At 61.0% G+C, this 17,889-nt stretch overlaps 1 protein-coding gene across 4 annotated transcripts in view; it reads left to right on the forward strand.

Moving 5' to 3' along the window:
• The window catches only part of FCSK (fucose kinase), a 40,938-nt gene extending 23,559 nt beyond the window's left edge, over window positions 1–17,379 (forward strand). For 3 of the 4 annotated variants that reach the window (XM_073307197.1, XM_073307198.1, XM_073307199.1), the window contains 15 exons: window positions 91–262; window positions 1,317–1,444; window positions 1,968–2,069; window positions 3,125–3,295; window positions 3,725–3,795; window positions 5,079–5,443; window positions 7,256–7,466; window positions 8,076–8,242; window positions 8,950–9,177; window positions 10,370–10,513; window positions 11,219–11,338; window positions 13,180–13,367; window positions 15,106–15,205; window positions 16,226–16,449; window positions 16,752–17,379. In XM_073307197.1, the coding sequence (XP_073163298.1) occupies window positions 91–262; window positions 1,317–1,444; window positions 1,968–2,069; window positions 3,125–3,295; window positions 3,725–3,795; window positions 5,079–5,443; window positions 7,256–7,466; window positions 8,076–8,242; window positions 8,950–9,177; window positions 10,370–10,513; window positions 11,219–11,338; window positions 13,180–13,367; window positions 15,106–15,205; window positions 16,226–16,449; window positions 16,752–16,964 (2,604 nt within the window). In that variant the 3' untranslated portion in view covers window positions 16,965–17,379. Of the gene's footprint in view, window positions 1–90; window positions 263–1,316; window positions 1,445–1,967; window positions 2,070–3,124; window positions 3,296–3,724; window positions 3,796–5,078; window positions 5,444–7,255; window positions 7,467–8,075; window positions 8,243–8,949; window positions 9,178–10,369; window positions 10,514–11,218; window positions 11,339–13,179; window positions 13,368–15,105; window positions 15,206–16,225; window positions 16,450–16,751 lie in introns of those variants that run through there. The other variant, XM_073307200.1, reaches the window with a different exon arrangement.
• Window positions 17,380–17,889: the final 510 nt, after the last annotated feature.

Here is a 17,889-nt window from a genome sequence, read left to right on the forward strand (position 1 = left end):
CCCCCTGTGTGTCAGGGCTGGAGGGCACAGCTCGGCAGGGCTGGGGGGGTTGCTCGTACTGAGCGTTTCCCATTCTCTGCCTCCCCCCAGCTGTCCCTGTTCTTCGACATTGTGCTCTGCATGGCCGGCGGGGTGACCGAGGCGGACTTTGTGACTGGCAGGACCCGGGAGGTGGGCAGCGGCCATGCCAAGGGAGCAATGGCCCTGAGAAGCGCCCGCTCCGTTCTGTGGAAGGCCCTCCATGCCATCCCTCTCAGCATGGGTGAGTGCGACGGCCCCGAGCGCTGTCCCAGCTCCTCATGCCGGCCCACTCTGGTTAGAGCTCTCTGGGGCCTTGGTAGCCACCCAGTGTCCCAGCAGATGTTCCTTGGCTGGTATCTTGCCAAGGAATTGGGGAAGATCTCTAAAGACACCGGCGGCCTGTTTCCTCCCCATCCATTCCTCTGAGGATTGTTGTAAGCAAGGCAGGTTTAGTCCTGGTCGGTGTGTGGAGAGGAGGCCTCAAACGAGCCACCACAGTGGAGCTGGCAACTGGTGATTAGAAACAGGACATGGCTGGTCCAAAAAAGTCTACTGTTGCTGGGGAGATGCAGGCCGTCAAGGGGAACTTTGTAGTATAGAGAGGATTGTTGGCACGTTTCCCTGTCAGTCCGGAGTCAATGCCCCGGCATTGTGATGGGGGCGCTGGGCCACAGGGCAGTGGGGGTGGCACTGTGCCCTGAGTACATGCCCCGGCAGCATGTCCTTGGGGTCGCCAGCCACCTTTCTGTACGTAAGAGCAGGGCCTTGGCCTGCCAGGGGTCATTAAAGGAGCCTCAGCAGGGTAAGCAAGAACTGGCTGCTTGGCTTGTATAACTTCAGAGCCTCATCATCTAACCCACTGGGGTGCTTCCAAGAGCCCAGGCGGGGCTGGGGGCACTAGGGGCTGCGCCCGTCCCTGCCGTGCCCCGGCTGGCTGCCGCGCAGAGGTGTTTGGTGAGCATCAGCCGCCAGTCACAGCCAGGTGCCAGGGCCGATCCCTTCGGTCTCCCGCTGGGCGAGGCCCTCCCTGCACTCTGGCCTGGGTTCAGTCCAGCACCCACCACCCCACTCCTCCAGTAGACGCTGCACCCTGCTGAGTGGTGCCCGGATCATGGCACCCAGAGGGGAGGTGATGGCCCCCTGCCGGACACAGAGTGCTCCTACCCCTCCCCTCCCCTCCCCAGCCAGATGGACCCCTGGCGCCTGCTAGGCCCCCTTCCTTGCAGCCTGGCTGCCACCCCAGAGAGCTGCTGGCCGTGCATTAACGGTGTTGCCTCTCTCCTGTTTCCTGGCAGCGTGTATACCTGATGGTTGCTATGACTACATGACAATGGCCGCTAGCGACCACATCCACAACCTGACACTTCGCATCAGCTCCGTCAACACCCTTTCCTTCCGGAAAGTAGCGCATTCCCACGTAGCTGTAGGTACTTCCCTTCCCAGCCCCCCACTTGCCCCTCCCCCTGGCATCTCCTTTCCTGCCCCCGCTGCCCTGGGGCACCAGTGGCCTCTGGGCCACGTCACCTGGCCCCGCCCTGAGACAGCAGAGCGGGAAGACTCCAGCACTGTCTACACTGCTACCCCATCCCTGTGGGAGAGGCAGCGTAGCCTACTGGGTAAGACACTAGCCTGCAGGTCGGGAGACCTGGGCTATGTTCCCAGCCTGGTCTTGGACCTGCTGGGTAACCTTGGACATTGGTCATTGTCCTTTGCTGGGCCTCAGTTTCCCCTCCCCACCTTGTGTCTGTGTTGGCTGCTGTCAGCTGTTTGGCGCAGGGCTGTATCTGCTTGGAGCCTAGGACAACGGGGCCTCTGGTGCTCCCCTAACCCTCCATCACTGCCACCTCCAGCGAGTGCTCAGTACCCCTCCCCAGCCCCCTTTCTGCCCTCTGCCCTGCCAGGCTCCTCTCCCCGCTCCTGACCGCTGGTTCCTTCTGTTCCCGCAGCAGCCCCATCTCCTGGAGGACGGCTGCACCGTCACCAACAGCCTGCTGGAAGGAGCCGTGTGGGTGGAGCCCGGAAGCGTTCTCCAGCACTGCCACCTGCAGGTACAGCTCCCTCCCCTGCCCCACTCACTCGGCTGGCTCCCTGGGGGTCAGGCGCTTCCCAGGCATGGGCTGGGTCGCCCTATGGCTTTGGGCTCTCGCTCTAACCCAGTCTGGGACCTGGCTGCTGGGGCTCCCTCTCTCTGCATGTTCAGGCCCATGTAGCATATTCCCCCCAGGGACCTGGGCAGGAGCGTGTCCTACTCCTTCCCCCCACCCCCACCCCCACCCTGGTTTTATCTGAATCTGTTTGGGGCCTCCAGCTCTGCCCCAGCCCCAGGGTCTGTCTGCACTGCAGTCAGAGGGGGGCTGCAGCACGTGGCGCAAACCAGCTCCAGTCACAGTAGCAGCGTGGAGCGGACGAGCCCACCCGAGCACTGGGGACGTACTCGCGTGGCCAGTCCCTGCTGCCTCGGCTTCAGCACTAGTGTCGTGTGAATTCGCGGGCTCTGCCCTGGCTTGGGTACGTCTGCACCCCTCGGACGGCAGCACAATCGCTCCCAGCCAGCTCCATGCCCGGGCGTTCGCCACAGCAGGAATTTTCCCCTTATTTTCATTCTGTGCCTTCTATTTCTACCCCTGCTGCCCCTCAGGGCAACCCTGCCTGGCGTTCACACTCTTTGCGGACTGGTAGCCTGATCTCGCGCCCTACCCCTCATAGCCGTCTCTTCCCCCAGTCTCGTCAGCACACCCGTCCCAGCTCCAGCCCCTGCTTGTCTCCCAGTTCGTGACCTTGTGGCCAGGAGCTCTAGGGAGTGAATGCAACAATATCCCCCACTGCTAGATTTTACCAGTGACCATCTCTGCTTCCCCCCTGCCCTCCCCGCCCCCAGCCTTGCCACTATTCAAAGCACGGCTGTGTGGTACGTGGAATTTAAAGGCTTTCTGAGCCTTCAGCTCCCTCTGGGGGTCCCGGGTGCAGGAGGGTGCCCAGAGACAGCCATGATGGGCTGGTTGTGACTAGATTAGAGGGAGGGGCTTCCCAGAGCTCTGATGCGGGTGGGGATCTCCGGCACTGCCCCTCCTTTCTGGAGCGGCCCATTTTGTCGCCCTCACAGGGACCCTTGCAGATAGGCTCTGGCTGCCTCCTCACGGGGCTGGACGTCTCCTCCTCGCCTGCCCTGCAGCGCTGGCGGCTGTGCGATGTGGTCCTGCAGGGGCACACCATCCGGCTGCAGGACATGCTGCGCCAGGTGTTCACCCTGACTGGGCGCCACGACGACTGGCAGGTGCTGTCTGAGACCAGGCTGGGGGGTTGTCCGGGAGAACCAGTGGATAGCGCTCAGAGGATCGTGTGACCTCCCTAGTGAACAGTCACACCTACGGGCTGCCCACCATGTGATTGCCCCGTGCGGGGCTCTGGCTGCCCACTGGACTGGGGGCCCTGATGGCGGTGCCTGGGGGGAGGAATGTTCCCCTATGGGGGTGTGGAGGGGACCGTCTGCCAAGGAAACGGGGTACAGGGAGCCACCCCTGCGGACCAAGTGCTCTGTGGAAGGAGCAGAGGCCAGGGACGCTGCCCTGCCTCCCTGAGATCCAGTGAGGGGTTAACATAGGGCCTGCCGCCAGGAGAGGGCAGAGATCAACCCACAATGGTGGTGCAAGTCCTGTCCCCTTCTAGCCCCGGTTCTCGCTGTCTCCTCTCTCCCACTTCACAGAGCCCTGCCGGGGCGGCCAGCACCTACCTGAACGTGCCCTGGGCTGAGTTCTTCCACAGGACGGGGATACGGTACGTGCCAAAGGGGCTGGGCAGAGAAGGGTCCTGGATAGGGCACAAAGTGAGCCGAGAGCGACCGCTTTCCTCCCCTGCATTGCGCCCTGGTCTCTGCTTGGCTGAGACCTGGGAAACTCACTCTGTTATGCTGCCCGGAAACGTCTCGGTGCAAACGGAAAGGGGCGGAGAGGAGCTGCCTGATGCACTGACCTCCAGAGCGCTGTGCCAACTCCTGGGGGGCCCAGTGGGATAGAGTGAGGCCTACATGAAGCCAGCACCCTAAAGCAACCTGTCCTGCAAGAGGCTGGGATGACATCGCCAGGAGCTTCCCCACATAACCAGCACCTGTATCTACAGTGCCTCCTGCTGGGAGAGGCTGGCAGGGCAGGAGCTGTGAGCCCCTCACAGCTGGTCTCCTGAGTGCATTTCCCTCCAGCTGGCTGAGGAAGAGGCTACAGTGGTTCTGCTGGCTCCGGCTTTCAGTCTGGGTGGAGGAGGCTCCATCCCAGCTGTGCAGAGTGGGGGCAGGGCGGTGCAGCGGCTATCCTCCAAAACTTGCCGCCAGTCATTCTGAGCATGGGGCTGTCCAGCCGTTGAGAAGTCAGCAGGGATGCTGAGGAGATGGTATGATGGGATAACATGATTTTGGTAATTAATTGATCTTTAAATATTCATGGTAAATAGGCCTAATGGCCTGTGATGGGATGTTAGATGGGGTGGGATCTGAGTTACCCAGGAAAGAATTTTCTGTAGTATCTGGCTGGTGAATCTTGCCCATATGCTCAGGGTTCAGCTGATCACCATATTTGGGGTCGGGAAGGAATTTTCCTCCAGGGCAGATTGGAAGAGGCCCTGGGGGTTTTTCGCCTTCCTCTGTAGCATGGGGCACGGGTCACTGGCTGGAGGATTCTCTGCTCCTTGAAGTTTTTAAACCACGATTTGAGGACTTCAATAGCTCAGACATAGGTGAGGTTTTTCACAGGAGTGGGTGGGTGAGATTCTGTGGCCTGCGTTGTGCAGGAGGTCAGATTAGATGATCATAATAGTCCCTTCTGACCTTAGTATCCATGAATCTATGAGAGCTGGCAGCGGGCAGGAGCGTCAGTCCCATGCTCCCCTCTCCCCGTGCCCTAGGGAGGTGAAGGCCCTCTCAGGATCTGCTTTCCCTGGGGCAGAAATGAGGCTCTCTTTGTAGGTAGGGAGGTCAGAGGGGCAGGTGCCTGCTGCCCAGGCCTCCTGCCTCCATTGCACATGGCCGCGTGGTGCCCACTCTCTGAGGCTGCTTCTCACTCCGGCAGGGAGGGGGATATCTGGGGCTCCGACGTCCCCCGGAGGAGCCGCTGCCTGCTGAACGCCCGCCTCTTCCCCATTCTGCACGCTGCTGAGCCCGTGGGGGTCCAGGACGTCCTGTGGTTCCTGGGCTCCCAGGAGGGTGAGGGGCTGGGGCGGTGGCGAGCCTCGTGGCGCATGTCCTGGGAGCAGCTGCTGATGTGCCTAGACCAGGAGGCGGAGCTGGTGTCCCGCCGGGCGCTCTTCTTCCACCAGGCACAGGGCAAGCTACGCAGGATGCTGCTGGAGCACAGGGACTGCAGCCTCCTGCCCCTGATCCGCAGCGCCGTCAACGAGGGCTACCAGGAGGCCGTGCTGAGCACTCTGGACCAGGGTGAGAGCAGGGCAGGGCGGCTGCCTGTGACCTTCGTGTCCCCCACACATGCTGCTCTGGGGTGTCAGGATGCAGGCTCCAGCACTGTGGTGACTTAGCCCCTGTGCAGGCCCACGAGTGCTGGTGGATTTGGGCACTGGTGAGGACCCTTGAGCCATGGCTGGCCACTCTCCCTTGCTAAGCAGACTGGGCAGTCCTTACAGCAGCCAGTGGGATGTCAGCCCAGAGGCTTGCCAGTTTCCATCTTCGTGGGTCACATTGTACCCTGCTGAGTTCCTCCTGCGGTCTTTGCAGTTGGTGACAGGCAGGGCCGGCTCTAGGATGTTTGCCGCCCCAAGCAAAACCATTTTTGGCCGCCCCTGCTTTTTTTTCCCTGCCCCCGGCTCCGCCCCAACCCCACCCCTTCCCAACCCCGTCCCCAAATCCCCATCCCCGCCTGCTCCCCCAGGCGTGCCGCAGTTCCCCCTGGCCATTGCTTCCTGCGGCTCCCCCCACCCCCTGCAACCCCTTGCCCTGGCTCACCTCTGCTCTGCCTGCTGCCCTGAACACGCCGCCACTCTGCTTCTCCCCCCTCCCTCTCAGGCGAGGGAGAGGCAGCCCGTTTAGGGGAGCAGGCAGAGTGGAGGTGAGCAAAGGGCGGGGCGGGGGGCGCGCACAGGAAGTAACGGGGGGGGGGGTAGAGGAACCGCTCCCCGCCCCAGCTCGCCTCCACTCCACCACCACCGCCTCCCTCGAGCACACTGCCGCTCGGCTTCTCCTCCCTCCCTCCCAGGCTTGCCCCGCGAAACAGCTGTTTCGCGCGCGGCAAGCCTGGGCGGGAGGGGGAAGAGGCGGAGGCGAGCTGGGGCAGCGGGGGCACATTTCTAGGGGCGGCCTGGCCGGCGCCGGAATGCCGCCCCAAGAAACGTCGCCCCAAGCACCTGCTTGTTTTGCGGGTGCCGAGAGCCGGCCATGGCTAGAGGGCGTTCTTCATCCCCTGCCTGACGCCGGGTCCCAAAGTGCCATACAAACCCAAACAGCTGCACGGACTGTACCACAGTCCCTTCCCCCTTCCCCACCACGCACTCACCCCTGGAGAGGAACACGGCCACTTTGAACATCCCACAGGCATGTGGCTTACGGAGGCTGCCAGAGGGCAGAGTTTCCTCCCATTCTCGCTAGCGAAGCCGCGCGGAAGCCAAAGCCTGAGCACGCTTTCTGTTGTGGCTCTCGGCGGGTTTCCAGCAGCCCTGGCCAGGTGGAGTGTGTTGCTTAACAACGTGCAGGGAAGTAGCGCCCAGCAACTCTCTTCTGCCGGCATTGCCAGGCCCTGCAGGCTTTGGAAAGTGGAGCTACCAGAGCCTAGGTTCAGTAGGCCACAGCCCATTCTAGGTGTGCTGCAGGAAGGTGCTGGCTTGAGTGCCGGGGCGCATGAAGCCCTCTGTCTCCAGAAGAGGCGCTGCCCTGGCATTGGCAATGCCAGCTTCTGTCGGCTGCCCCCGCCCAGTGCCCCGCCCTGGATTAGCACGAGGGAGGGACTTCACGCTCCATGGAGATAGTCAATGAGGGAGCTGATGATGGTGGGTTATGGGATGTGGGTACTGGGCTGAGAACCAGCAAACTCATTCCACTCCGGGACCACGGGGGCATGCTCTGGTTCTGGACAACTGTAGATAAGTGGCTGGAAGGGCTTAGGGGGCAGAGGAAGAAGGTAACCTGCGTGCTAGATGAGGACGGATGAAATCCTCCCATGGGCAGCGGCCCTCTAAGGCTCCAGTCTGCTGGGCTGTGGCTGGCTGCTGCTCTGATGGTTTCCCTTTCCTTCCTTCACAGTGGCATCTGTTGCCGCTGACCCTGGGGTGGCAGCCCGGGCTCTCGCCTGCATCGCCGACGTGCTGGGCTGCATGGCCAAAGGGGACGGGGGCTTGCGGAGCGGGCCGGCCGCCAACCAGGAGTGGGCCCCGGCCTTCCAGCAGCTGGAGAGAGGCAACATCGCTGAGGGAGTGAAGGAGCTCGCCAAAGAGAGGAGGGAATGGCTGGGCAGGTACAGGGCCCTTGGTGCCCGGGAGCCAGCAGGGGTGGCAAAGATGTTGTGTTGAGGGCTGTGGTGCTGGGCTCGCCCTGCTGAATGGACAGAGGTTCCCATTACACCTCGTTTCCGGCCCTGTCTCATGGCCTTTCTGCAGCAAGCAGCACGGTTTGCTGTGAGGTCCCAGGGCTGTCAGCTGACAGACTGGCCTGATCCCCACCTCTAGGTGGGGGACTGATGGCCCCTCCCCACCAGCAGCTTGGGCCCCTGGTCCTGCTGGAAACCCATAAACTCCCCAGCTGCTGCTGGGCATGAGCCCTGTGTCTCTGCAGGGGGCTTTGTGCTGGGCTGGCTGATGTTCCAGGCATCTCCCATCTCCGCAGCCCTGGACTGCGGCTGGGAGATTGGCTAAGGCCCCAGCCACACACCAGGTGCTCAGTGACGGTGGCAACCTGTGCCGAAGGCTGACACGGGCATCACTGGCTTCCCGTGGCCGGTCGAGCATGTTTCTGCTCAGCGTGGCCAGAGCCGCTAACTGTGCCACTGACATCCCAGGAGAAAGGCCGCTCCGATGGTGCCCTCTGCCAGCTGGTGAGCGGCACCCGTCTCCCCCTGTCGTTTCAGGCCGGCGCTGCTGGTGAGGGCTGCCCGGCACTACGAGGGGGCCGAGCAGATCCTGATCCGCCAGGCTGTGATGTCGGCGTGCCGGTTCATCAGCGTCGGGCGGGAGGAGCCCCCTCCCATCGGTCACTGGGTGCTGGTGGAGTGCCCTGCCCGGATAGACGTCTCTGGTGAGCACCTCTGGGCGGGAGCACCTTTCGCAGGCCCCAGTTCAAAGGGCTTTCTCTTCTGGCCTGGGCATCACTGGGGCTCGCCCTAGACTCTGTCCCAGCGCTGGGGTGGATGAGGTAGTGCAGGGCCGGGGCCATGGGGAGCCCTGGTGCGAAGGGAGCAGCTCCCAGGAGGTGGCCAGCACTGGTTGTAACAAAGCACATGCCGCTCCGACTGCCATTCCCTTGCAGCTGAGCTCAGCAATGCACCGTCACAGCAAGCAGCAGCTGCCACGGGAATACTCGTTCAACGCCCGGGCTGTGCTTGGTGCTTCCAGGCCACACACAGACCAGGCCGGCCTTGTCGGGAGAGGCCTTGGGGCCGCGGGTGTCCTGGGTTCATGCACATCTTTTTAAGGCTTCTCCCGGGAGGTGTGGCTTGCGGATGCTGCCTTTAGGAGGGACTTGGAGGGGGAGATATGGCCTGGCTTATTGGGCTCTGGAGGTCATGCCCTGTGTGGCAGGCAGCATGGGGAAAGCGGGTAGGGAGAAGGAATCTCAGGAGGGGTTTATAGCTTCCAAAGGAGCATTGTGATCATCTCGTACCACCTCCTGCAGGACACGGCCAGGGCACTGCCCTGTCTGAGGCTGGCAGCCTGGAGAGGACAAGAGATGAGGGCTAGTCTGTGGGCGGCTGTCCTGCATGAGGGTCCCTCTGTGCCTTGCAGGGGGCTGGAGTGACACTCCTCCAATCACTTACGAGCACGGGGGAGCCGTGGTGGATGTTGCCATCCTGGTGGATGGGCGCAGACCAATCGGGGCCCGGGCCCGGCGCATCGCCGAGCCGGAGCTCCGGCTGGTCAGTGCTAGCGGCATGCTGGAGGGCGAGGTGGTGCTGGAGCTGGTGTGCCAGGACCTGGAGGACCTGCAGGATTACTGCCAGCCTCACGCGCCAGGTAAGACCCACCCCGCTGCTCAGGATCAGGGCTCACCAGCTGCTCCGCAGCCCAGGAGCTCCTGGACCAGCAGAGAAAGGAGCTGGGGGTCACTTGCAGTGCCCCATGGATGGCAGAGGGAGGGTCGCTGGTGCTTATGTATTCTCCAGTGTTGTTCTCGGATTGGCACCTGGGGGGCACCAAGTAGTGACCTGTGCTGCATCCCTGTCACTGCACCCTCCCAGCTCCGAGACGGGCCATCCCCTCATCTGGCTCACACGCCTGGCCCCATCCACTGCAGGTCTCAGAAGCAGTGTTTGTTCCCAGTCAGGCTGGCAGGAACGACATCCACCTGGTGCCAGTGGGGTTCTGTGGGCTGGGCGGAGGGTGAATCCATACAGCGTTAAAAGCAGGAGGTGGGGTGTCCCGGGGGATCAGTAATGGGCCAGAGAGCTGTCTGGGGAACCACTCCCCGAGCCCCGCCACTGAGCCCTCCCCAGCGGATGGCCGTACTGCTGCCGGTAGAAGAGTTGGGGGGCTCATTCCTAGCAGACAACAGCCTGCAGCGCACAACCCACCACCAGGGTGGCGGGCCAAGGGTGGCCCAGTGAGTTTGGTGCTGGTCAGGGACTGGGCTCAGTCCCTGCTCTGCTACAGGCTTCCTGTGGGACTGGGGCAAGTCGCCTAGCCTGTCTGGGCCTCGACTCCCCCTCTCTGTAATGGGATGCCAGCGCTGCCCCGCGTCCCAGGGTGGGGAGGTGATAAGAGAGACCCAGTCTGGAGACCTGCGTAGCACAGACAGCCCAGGTGCACAGGGGATGGAGACGCTCGTCCTGTTGCTGCTTGTTCTGGACAGGGAGGCCATTGGCACCTTTCCCCCACCAGCAGCCCCACCACGATGAGCCAAACCCTCAGCTCAGCGAGTTCCCCTTCCCCCTCCTCCAGGACCCGCTGTTCCGTGCTGCGGGGAGAGCAGGCCTCCGAGCCTGGACAGCTTGGGCTGCGGCTCTGCCCTCGCCCTGCTGGCCTGGGTGGGGGTCGCTATGAGCATCTGCCTGTCAGGAGCATGTGCTAATGGCTGACCCAACAGCCGTGACCCGGCTGGAGCACCATGTTAGTGTGCCAGCAGTGAAGGGGTTAAACCAGCAGGGGCTTGGTGGCCAGGGCATGGCTGCGCTCACCAGCCTTTCAGGGTTTTCTCTCTCCTTTCCAGGGGCCTTGCTGAAAGCGGCTTTCATCTGCACCCAGATTGTCACCCTCGCTTCCCAGAAGCCCTTGCAGGCCCAGCTGCTGGAGTGCTCTGGCGGAGGGTTTGAAGTGCACAGCTGGTCCTGCCTGCCACACGGATCCGGGCTGGGTATGTTTGTGGCCCCCTTTGCACAGGGCATGGTCTGGGCAGTGAGCGTAGGTAAATGTAGACCAGGAGAGCTCTGAGGCTTGGCTTCAGCTCCCATAGGAGGCTTCAGGAAAGACATTCTCAGCCATAAGCAGCCAGGCCCGCCCTGGTCACGTTCTCAGGCCTGGCTGGTCACTCCTAACAGAGAGAGAAACACTGAACAGCAGCATGGCTGGGGCTGGGGCTCTCCTAGCCTGGCCTGCTGGGATGCACTCCCTGGCTGTGCCCTCAGGCACTCTGAAGAAACTCGTTCTCCCACAGCACTGCAAGGTCTGCTCTGAGAACAGGCTGGCTCCGGGCCTTGTGCTTAGGCACAGCACACAGGATTCACTGTGGGACGGTCCAGGGGCACAGGAGAGGCCATGGGCTCAGCCGCTGGGGAGGGATCCAAGCCTCTTTCTGTGGCTTCATTGCTTGTCTCTGCAGGCCAGTCCCCTCCGGCCAGGCAATGCAGAGCATGGGGACTGCAGGGGCCACCCAGCACAGAGAGCTGCTTATGTCCTTCTCTGCTGTTGCTCTGGGAGATGGGGACGTAACCTAGCGACGGGCCCCCCAGCTTACCCCTGCCCTGCCCTGAGGCGCTGGGTCATTTCATGGGCCATGGCTGAGAAGTGGTCCCCATGCACTCTCTGCCTCACCTCCCTGCCCCGTCTTTGGCTCCTCCAGGCACCAGCAGCATCCTAGCCGGGGCGGTGATGGCGGCGCTGTACCGGGCAGCCGGGAAATCCACCAACACAGAGTCCCTCATCCACGCCGTGCTGCACCTGGAGCAGGTGCTCACCACAGGTAACAGCACAGAGGCTGGAGGGAGTGGGGGGCCTGCCATGGCCTGGCCCGGCCCGGCCGCCTGAATGGACCCACTGACCAGGTTGTGTGTGGGCAAGGGTGGCATGAGCCTGTGGCAGCTGGGATATGCCATGCCGGGCTGCCTCTGTGCTGCACACCTCTGGCCCCTGTCAGACACACTGCCTCTCTGCCATTCCCACTCCCCTGCCAGGGGGCCCGTCCTCACCAGCTGGAGGTTTGAACTGTCCCATGGCCCCAGCTGCTCGGGCCCATTATTCAGCCCTACTGGTTCAGGCTTTCTTTGCAACAGGCAGCGTTAACCCTTGTGGTGCATGCTGCCTGCCACTCTGCTAGCCCCCATGGGGCTGTTTGATCAGTTCCCTGTCCCCAACCAAGCAGCCCGCCTCCCTCTCCCACCCAGCCAGCCCCTCAGCACCACACTGCCAGGGCCTTCCCCAATATCCTGCCTGTTGGACTCCTAGGGGACTTCAGCACCAGCACATTCAAAATTCTGCACCCAATATTTTAAAATATTGAAAAGTTTATTTGTCAAAATAACACAATATAATCACGCCAGTTTCAATTATTCTGGTAATTTACTTCAAAATCCCTTTCCGCAAGTCTATCGGTAACAATACAGACAACAACAAAAAAGATTCAGGAAATGGTTTTTGACAAATCGATTCCTCACTAGGCTTATTAATCCAGAACTTTGAGTAACAATTAATTTAAGCTGAAATACAGAAACGTATTTCCTGCACTGTTCAAAAGCAGTGCAAGGGCTTGTGGGAGTCAGGGGTAACAGAGGAGCTGAGGGAGAGGGGAGCCTGGGAGTGAACCTGGAGGGTTGCTGGGTGTGGGTGGGAGAAGTATGGAATAGATTTTTTGGGGAGGGATTGTTTGGGAGTTGGGGAGCTTCCCTCATGCAGACCCTGGCTGACCCGTAGCCTCTCCCATTCAGTCAGGCACATCTGCCCCTGTCCCCAAGTGTCCCTGCACCCCCATTCAGCCAGGCATATCTACACATCCCCCATGTGGCCCTGCATTCCCCCTCCATCCCCATGTGGCCCTGCACCCTCACTCAGCCAGGCACAGCTGTTCCTGTCCCCATGTGGCCCTGCACCCTCACTCAGCCAGGCACAGCTGTTCCTGTCCCCATGTGGCCCTGCACCCTCACTCAGCCAGGCACAGCTGTTCCTGTCCCCATGTGGCCCTGCACCCTCACTCAGCCAGGCACAGCTGTTCCTGTCCCCATGTGGCCCTGCACCCTCACTCAGCCAGGCACAGCTGTTCCTGTCCCCATGTGGCCCTGCACCCTCACTCAGCCAGGCACAGCTGTTCCTGTCCCCATGTGGCCCTGCACCCTCACTCCCATTCAGCCCTTGGCTCAGTGCTGCTACCCCACTAGCTCCTGTGCTGCTGCCTCAGTCTGCCCCCCTCACTAGCCCTTCTGAACTCGTGTGACCCCCACTGCAGCAGCCCCGTGTGCCCCGCTCTGTCCAGTCCCCCATAGCCCACATCGCCTCATCTGGTCTGTGGACAGAGCACTGTGAAGAGGGCAGCCTCTGCCCCCTCCCCTTCCATGGCTGGCTGCTCCAACCCATGAGCCTGCTGCCCTCTCTTCTGGCACCACATCAGCCCCTGGTGGGCAAAAGGTGTAATTGCAGCTTCCCTTCACCTCCCCGTCAGAATCAATTAGTCTGCAGAAGAAAAAAAAATCTCCTGGGGCATTAATTCTGCACTTGAACAACGATTCAAAATACCCCTTGGTTGCAGGGCTGGGACTGAAACCATTAGTATCCTCACGGTTTGCTCTGTGTAACTGGCCCTGTTGCTGGCAGGAGGGGGATGGCAGGACCAGGTTGGTGGGCTTGTGCCAGGCATCAAGATCGGGAGGTCAAAGGCCCAGCTGCCCCTGAAGGTGGAGGTGGAGCAGATCCCTGTGCTGGAGGGCTTTCCCCAGACCCTGAACAAGCACCTGCTCCTGATTTACACAGGGAAGACTCGGCTGGCCCGCAACATGCTCCAGGTAAAGCATGTGCCCCTCCATGCCTCAGGGGGCACTCCCCATCCAGTCCCCAGCAGGGCCACAGCAGGCGTGGGCAGATATAGCAGCCTCCTCCAACACCAGTTCAGCCATCCCTCGCTCTAGCTCTCCCATGCTCTACAGAGCAGGGTCACTCCCCTCCCTGTTCCACAGCTGAGGGCCAGAGCTGGGAAAGGACCTGCCCTGGCCCTATGCAGCTGAGCTGAGCCTAGTACCATGCTCCCAGCCCCCTGCTTAGTTCATTGGCCCCAGCTTTATAGGGACGTTACTCTAGGACCCAGGTGCCCAGCCATGGACCCAGTCCCTGCTGCGCTACGCACTGTACGGACACAGGACAGTCAGACAGCCCTGTGCTGCACAGTTGTTGTGGCTCATTGCAGGGGATTGGTCATGTCCCCACCTTGGCTCTGTCCCCGCCGCAGAAAGGCTCCCCACTGCAGTGAAAGCGAACGCTGGCTCCCAGGAGCAGCTGTTCAATGCTCACTCCGCAGCTCGTGTGGGAAGGTGGCTGGTCAGACATGCCCAGTACAAGGGGATAGAGCCAAGGGCTGCGCGGGGATACTTAGTCACACTGGCATTTTCTTTATTTGTAAGTCATAGAAATAACCTGGGCACCGCATTCCCATTCTCTGGAGACCAGCTCGCAGCGCCCGTGGGAGGGGGGTTTCCACTAAACTGCTCCACATAGAGGTCAGGCTGCAAATCATTCTCACACAACACCACAGGATCCCGCTCAGCAATCGGGCTTCCCATGGGGCACAGAGCCCGCTGCCCCACACTCTCTGCTAGTGGGGTGCAGCTCCAGCAGCAGGGAAGCTGTAGGCAGGGGATGCAGGGGAACAGCAGAATCTGGGCCCAGTGCCTTAGCCCGTGTGCCAGCCTGCAGGACTCTGCCTGGCCGGGACATCCCATGTCCACAGGACAGCCAGGTGCAAATCATCAGGAAGAGCAGCCGGGCAGAGTGCAGGGCTGCCGGACAGCAGCTCTCAACTCGAGTAGGCAGAGCCCTGCCCGACAATTGGTTACAGTGCTTGGAATGCACCTGCTGGAAGCAGAGCTCAGGGGTCACCCAGCAGGCCTAAAGTAACCAGGCGCCCTGCCCCCCCTGCTTGAGTCATGGCAGGGGGGCTCCATGCAGTGTAGTGGAGACGGGGCTTAACCTGAGCTCCTGTCTGGGCTGGGGGGAGGTGGTGGGGAATTAAAAGCTCTCAGAGGAGCATGGGGTTGGCCCAGTGTCCCCGGCCAAAACTGCCCTTCCCTCCACAGTAGGGGGTGAGGCTAGCTGCCACCCTAGCCCTGGCTGCTTGCTCTAGGCTGAAGGAATCTGCGTCCGCAGAGAACATCTGAGCCTGGGGCCCCGCAGAGCCCACTGGGGCACCTCTGCCCATTTTGCTGCTCCCCCATTCATTCCTGAGCTGGTTCAGGTGCTGGTGACAGGTCACAGCTGGATCCAGGGTCAATAGCCCAGCCTCAGGGGTTAAGTCCCAGCTCTGCTTTCTGCCTTCCAGCTCAGAGGAGCCACCCTCTTGCCATCACACAACCCCCCGCCCCCCACTTAGAATCCCTGGACCAGCAAAGCTGCCGGGACTTGCACTTACGCTCCTGCTTTCCTTCTGCACCCCCGAATGCCGGGGCGGGGGTGTCAGCAGCAGGCCAGGGCCCCTCGGGCTGGGAAGCCCTGGTGAAGGTGATGCAGTTCATGGTTTGTCTCCCCTTGCAGGACGTCCTCAGGAACTGGTATGCCAGGCTGCCAGCTATCGTGCAGAACGCCGACGCCCTCGTGAGCAACGCAGAGCAGTGCGCCCAGGCCTTTCGGCAAGGTAAAGCCGCTGCACGCTCGTCTCTGGGGCCCAGGAGGCCTTTCCTGAGCCTGCCTGCGGGGGGGATGCCCCTGCTTTTGTGGGCAAGGGCTTACATGCTAGGCTGTTCCAGCAGGGGTGCTGCGGCTAGCAGACAGGAAAGGCACCACAGCTCCTGGGCTGTACAGATCCCTTCGCTGGCCCAGGCCTAGCCGTGATGGGACTTGGTCTAGCACCTGCCAGCTGCTGCTCTGTCAGAGCAAGGTGCAGGCCCCTGGGAGCCCAGCTCCAGCTCAAGCACGGTGGCTAGTCTGCCTTGCCTGCTGGGACTTGCAGCCTGCAGGGACAAACCGGCACATCCCATTTCATGCCAATTCCGTGGAAGTCTCCCGCCAAGGTAGCCCTGCTCTGAGGCCTTTAGCGCAGTTCCCACTTGTGCTTAGGAAACCAAACAGCTCTGTCAAGGTGGGATGGGAGCCGCAATGCTGGCTAGGATGTGATCAGGGTGCCACGTGGCCATGCCTTCATAGGGAGCCCAGAACCCCACAGGTTCACCCAAGAGCTGGCTGCCGGGGCACTATGCTTATGGCCTGGTTAAACTACTGTTTTGGTCCGTCGTTTCCAGCTGGTGCATGTCGACGCAGCCCCAACACCTCATCAGCTGAGCAACTTGCTTTCCCAATCTGTTCCCCCGCCCCCCTGTGTAGTAGACTGTGCAGGCCAGCGTTCCCACCCCCACCCCCCGAGAGGCTGCATAAAGGCGAGCCCTGCTCTTGCGGGGGTGCAACTGCAGCTGGGTGGAAACATTTGAAAAAATAACAGAAAAGCTGGCAGCTTGTTACTGGGGAGCCAGAGGCAGGGGCTTGTGAAACACCTCACCATGAGACTTGTGGGGATCAGGCCAGCCAAGCGTATTATTTAGTCCCGATGGCACTCGCAGGGCAGACCCTGCCCACATCCCCTGCGAGACCAGGCGGGGGGACGACAGCTGTACTCTCCTGGGTATCGACCAATTCTTGGCATTCTCGTTGTCTGCTCTAGGTAACCTCCCTCTCCTTGGGGAGTGCCTGACCCGCTACTGGCAGCAGAAGAAGTGCATGGCCCCGGGCTGTGAGCCTCTGGCTGTCAGACGCATGATGGACGCTCTCCAGCCGTATGTCTATGGGCAGAGCTTGGCTGGAGCGGGAGGCGGCGGGTTCCTCTACATCTTAACCAAAGAGCCCAGCCAGAAAGACGTTATACAGCAAATTCTAGCAAAAACAGAGGTGAGCCATGCACGTTCACCCCCATCCATCTCCGGAGCGATCAGAGCAGCAGATGGTTCCGCAGCGCCTTGCATGTCCCACGTGCTGCGAGAGGGGTGCAGACTACAGCAGCCTATGCCATGTGGCACGTCGGCCAGGCAGTGGGGAAGGGGTTAGAACTAAGCAAATAGCCCAGCTGCCTGGAACTTGCCCCCCAACGTCAAGGGGTGAGAGATTCCTGGCCACCCAGTGCTACCCACAGCTATTAGCACGTAACAGCAAGGCCCTTGCTGACTCTTTACTAAAATAACCTTTCATTGTAGGGCCTGGGGAATTTCAGCATCCACACTGTTGAGGTGGACACAGCCGGCTTCTCTCTGCAGCTAGTGGGGAGCAACCCTAAAGCAAGTGGCGACACAGGGAGTGGAGGGCACAACCGGTCACGTGAAGGCCTTCAGCAGGGCCCTGGTCTTTGTGCACTGCCAGTGAACGTTCAGACAGCAGCAGACAGCAGCCAACCTCCCACCCTGGCATGAAAAACCTGCCCTAGGATTTTCCACTCACAGGAGCTGCCGGTGCATCTGTCCTGATTTGGTTTCAATTCAGAGCGACTTCCGGCTTCAACAGCAGCAGCTGCACAGGCTGCATGATCATCTTCGTAGAGTACGTGCCTCTACCATTGGGCTGATGGAGCAGGGAAGCCCTCGGCCCCTGCAGCAGCCTGGGCTCGTGCATACTACAGAACCAGGACAGGTTCACCGGCAGCCAAAGCGAAGAAAGGCCTCTCTCGGTTTGACAGCAGTCCCACCCCCAGGCTGCGGTAATGCTGCGGTAGAGATAAGCTTGGCAGAATTTGATTTGTATTTTTTAATCATTTTGACGGATATCAACGTTTATTTTTAAGCATTTTTTCTGTTCATCAATTAAAATGTTTATAGGGGTGGGAAATTATGGAGGGGTCATCCTAATTATTTAATGACAGACACAGAGTCCAAAAGTTAAAGCTGTAGCCCTTAAAACACAAACTGTGAACAAAATCTGCAGGTAGCCTTACATCACACCTCCAAGACTTCAAGCAGCAGTTTGTCTTACTCTACCTAGCTCAGGGGTGGGCAAACTTTCTGGCCCGAGGGGACACAGCCGGGAAGAGAAATTGTACGGTGGGCCCTGAATGCTCACGAAGTTGGGGTTGGGGTGCGGGCTTGGCTTGGGGGTGTGGGATCTGGGGTGGGGCCAGAAATGAGGAGTTCAGGCCCTGGCTGGGGGGGAGGGAAAGGCTCTGGGGTGGGGCTGAGGATGAGGAGTTCGGCGTGTAGGAGGGTGCTCTGGGCTGGAGCAGGGGGTTGGGGCATGGGGGGAGGCTCAGGGGTGCAGACTCCGGGCAGCACTTACTTCAAGTGGCTCCCAGAAACAGAGGCATGTCCCCCTCCGGCTCCTATGCAGAGGCTATGCGGCTCTGCA

The sequence above is a fragment of the Lepidochelys kempii genome, chromosome 12 (genome assembly GCF_965140265.1).
Source record: "Lepidochelys kempii isolate rLepKem1 chromosome 12, rLepKem1.hap2, whole genome shotgun sequence".
NCBI lineage: Eukaryota > Metazoa > Chordata > Testudines > Cheloniidae > Lepidochelys > Lepidochelys kempii.